The sequence below is a fragment of the Belonocnema kinseyi genome, chromosome 10 (assembly GCF_010883055.1).
Source record: "Belonocnema kinseyi isolate 2016_QV_RU_SX_M_011 chromosome 10, B_treatae_v1, whole genome shotgun sequence".
NCBI classification, from domain to species: domain Eukaryota; kingdom Metazoa; phylum Arthropoda; class Insecta; order Hymenoptera; family Cynipidae; genus Belonocnema; species Belonocnema kinseyi.
In genome coordinates this window covers 7,045,197-7,049,154 of record NC_046666.1, presented here as the reverse complement: position 1 = coordinate 7,049,154, position 3,958 = coordinate 7,045,197, and the positions used below count along the sequence as shown (strand labels likewise).

Sequence of the window (3,958 nt, the reverse complement as noted above, 5' to 3'; positions counted from 1 at the left end):
ATGACAGCACGATTTTCCAGCTTTTCCATTTTTAAGAAAAACACAGAGGCGTCTTGTTCAGTGTGCTCTGAAACCTAAACTAACATGGCGATCGGGCTGAACTATAGCTAACTATAGCTACAAGCTATCTAAGGATGGTACTATAGAACGCCACCTCAAGGTAGGCCTAGTGGCGCCATCTCTTGGTCAGGCCGGAAACTTATCAATCCACCCTCGTATATGCATTTGACGGAGCGTGAAAGCACCGTTTGATGTTTCAAACCCATATTTCATTGATTCAGAAGTATTTTTGTCTTATTGTATAAGAAGAAATAGCAATCTTTGTAGATTCTCTAAAAATGTGTATTTTTACAGGTCATGTCTGATTTCGAGAAGGAGATAGAAAAAATAAATGCGTTGGCAACAGAAAAAGGCTTCTCCGTGCAACCGTTTCCTCTTGTAGTCGGTATGACCCTAAAGGATATTAATTCGAGTTATGTTGTAATTGATGGTCAACCCATCTTAGTTGAAAGTCCTTTGCGCGCCTTGGAAGTGGCTTTTAAATGTTATTTTGCCCTCCATTGTGAATATCCCATTCAAAGTCAAAGACAGTGGACAGTACTTCAAAAAACACTGTTTGGTGTCCATGTACCTTATGACAGGATCAATCCGATAGCCAATCTCCCAGAGGTTAAAAGATTGATTAAAAAATTACAGTGTTGATTTTGAGGCTAGTTCACTGAACCATTTGATGTATATATCTTCATTCTAAAATAGTTCACTTGAAAGGAAATTCAGACTTCAAGTGTGGAAAGGAACATTGTCATCGAGTTTTCTTTAACTGGTATCAGTTTAAAAAATATATTTGTGAACATGACTTGAGCTTTGAGGTAGGACAACAAAGCCGTGCCTTAGGTTCTTTGAACATAGTAGAGACAGCTATGATGAGAGAGAAAAGGCAAGTCAATTTTGTAATGACGCGGTCCAAAAGTGCTTCAAACACGCCCTCATATTGGACTTTATTTTATATGATGTGTAACGAAAGTTATGAGTAAACTTTACGCAAATCATCAGCTACCTCGCAACTTTGTCCAGACTCTCATAAATGACATAAGAGAGCTTCTATCAAATCTGACGTGCCACCAAAAAGCTGCTATCATCTACATTAGGGATTGTCCATATATTACGTAAGACGTTTTTCTGTTGTTTGAATAAAGACGAAAATAATATTTTTATCAAGTTGAAAAGGACACAGCGATATAAACAAAAGAAAAATGTCTTACGTAATATATGGACGATCCCTTATAAGGAATAATAATGTTAATGAAAACTGCATTTCTGCTATTGGGATGCAGATGGAATTACTCTCAGAGCCATTTGTATCACTGGGTTCAGAACATCTGTGTCAAAATATTAAGGCAATATAGCTGTTGGATACAGCAGTATCAAGTACTGACGAGTGATGTACGATATTTTATTCAAAATGATGTTGGCTCCAAAGTAAATGATAAAGTAAAGAAGGGACATACTATCAAAGAAATTCGACCTGTTTATGCCAAATTCATCTCACTTCGATGCATACTACAGAAAATATTTAGTTTGGCCGGTGTGTATTCGAAAACAAGGTCCTATATGGCCAAATTAGAAGAAGAAACAAAAATCTTGAAACATTTTGCTCACGGGGAACTTAAGCGTTCGAAAGTAAACGACTATTGTAAGTAAACGACAAGAAAGTAAACGACGATTCATTGACATCTTTTTTGAGCTTTTCAGTGGACCATGTCTTATTCTGGATTGGGTAAAAATGGATGGATAAACATATAGATCAAGAATTTGTGTAGTGATGCGATTAAAAGATTTAATGGCTGTAATGTTTCCAGTGTATTATACAACTAAAAATAATGTCTGGTGAAATCTGACCAGATATTTTTTGAGTGATGTAAGATGGGAAGTGGTTCTATCATTGCTACAATGAGGCGCAGCTTATATTTAATTATTCCGATGTGTAATATGATATAATATAATTTTAATTAATTAACTTTTTTATATTAGTGCTGTACATTTGTGTTGTAACCGTTTTTTGTATAGAAAAATATCTTGATATGCAAGTATTTCAAAATATATAAAGTAACATTAAGTTGGCGGTCTTATTTATAATTTATTTATAACTGATTTTATAAGTTTGAGGTACCCACTAGTTAAATGGTTCCTTTCAGTTCCCGTGCCAAGGCTATGATCCATATGGTTGGGGCATATTTATCAACATCATATGGTTCACACAACCATGTTTTGCGATAGGTCAACTAAACTTTTCTTTACGTGTTTTCGGTTTAAAATTTCTCTTTTTTAAATGAAAATTCATCGTTCGAGTTTAAAAGTCAAATGTCTGAAAAAAATTAAATATTTTGTTGCATACAACTTATTCTTTTACTGATAAATTAACTATTCAATTTTTGGTTAAAAATTGATCTTTTTAGCCAGAAGATCAATTATTAGGTTTAATTTTTTTCAATTTATATTTTAGGGTTAAAAATTACACTAATATGTGGAAAACTCAACTTTTTGGGTTAAAAATTCTATAATTATTTTGGTAGAAAATCGAACTATTTTGTGTTAGAAAATTTATTCTTTTACAGACAAATTAACTAGTCCATTTTTAGCTAAAAATTGATCTTTTTATCTTACAATTCAATTAATAGGTATAATTTTTTTTAATTCCTATTTTTGCGTTAAAATATTGTACTGATAACTATTCCATTTTTGGTTACGAATTAATATTTTTTTTACCTAAATGTTCAATTATTTGCTTAAATTTTCCAATTTATATTTTTGTTATAAAAACTACACTATTTTGTAGAAAAATCGTCTTCTTAGGTTAAAGATTCTATATTATTTTGCTATTATTTTGTTGAAAATTAATTTCTTTTTTGTGTAAATTTTTTATTTTTTAATGATATTTTAACTTAAGTTGTTGTTCATAAATTACCTTTTTTAGCTTAGTTCAGTTAAAAGATTAATTTTTTTTATCAATTCATATTTTTGCGTTAAAAACTACCGTATTTTGTAGAAAAATCGCCTTTTTGGGTTAAAAATTGTTTATTTTAGTAGGAAATTGAACTATAATTTGTTCAAAATTCATTTCTTTGTAAAGTGAATCTTATTTTTGACTGATAACGGAACTATTCCATTTTTTGGGTTGATAAATTATGTTTTTTAGCTGAAAGTTGAATTATTTGGTTACATTTTTTTAATTTATATTTTTTGATTAAAAATTAAACTAGTTTGTAGAAAAATCATCTATTTAGCTCAAAAAATCTATTATCTTGGTGGGAAATTCAACTATTTTGTTGAAAATTCATCTTTTTGGCTTCAAAAATCAAAAATCAACTGTAAAAAATTATATTATTTTGGTAGAAAATTGAACTATTTTGTTGCATAAAACTTATTTTTTTACTGAAAAATTCAAATATTTTGGTAGAACGTTCCACTGTTTAGTTGAAAATTACATTTGTTTTTCATTTCTAATTTTGGGTTAAAAATTCAACATTTTTTAACAAAATTCGTCTTTTTGGCTTCAAAATTCAAGCATTTGTTTGAATTTTTTTCTTATTTCTTGACTGGGAAATCTTTGTTCGATGGAAATTCAACTATTTTGTTAGAATTTAACTTTTTCGTTAAAAATATTCTTTTTCTTGAAATCTAAACAATTTGGTTGAAAATTCACCTTTCTTCGTTAAAAAAAATCACTTTTCTGTTGAAAATTGGCCTTTCTTGGTTGAGAAAAAAATATTTCTTAAAAATTCATCTTATCGGTTTCAAAAGTCAAACGCATTTTGAAGAATTCGATTTTTCAGCTTAAAAACTCAACTCTTTTGTTTAAACCTCGTCTGTTTAGGTTGAAAATTTATCTCTTTTGCTAGAAAATTAATATTTTTTGGTTGCAAATTTAACTATTTTGTTGCAAGTTAATGTTTTTATA

General features: G+C 29.7%; 1 protein-coding gene across 1 annotated transcript in view; it reads left to right on the top strand.

The window, feature by feature from the left end:
• LOC117182197 overlaps window positions 1-2,116 on the top strand; it is a 28,061-nt gene extending 25,945 nt beyond the window's left edge. Inside the window, exon 10 of the mRNA XM_033375259.1 lies at window positions 355-2,116. Coding sequence (XP_033231150.1) covers window positions 355-702 — 348 coding nt within the window. The 3' untranslated portion in view covers window positions 703-2,116. The remainder of the gene's footprint in view (window positions 1-354) is intronic.
• The last annotated feature ends 1,842 nt before the right edge of the window (window positions 2,117-3,958 follow it).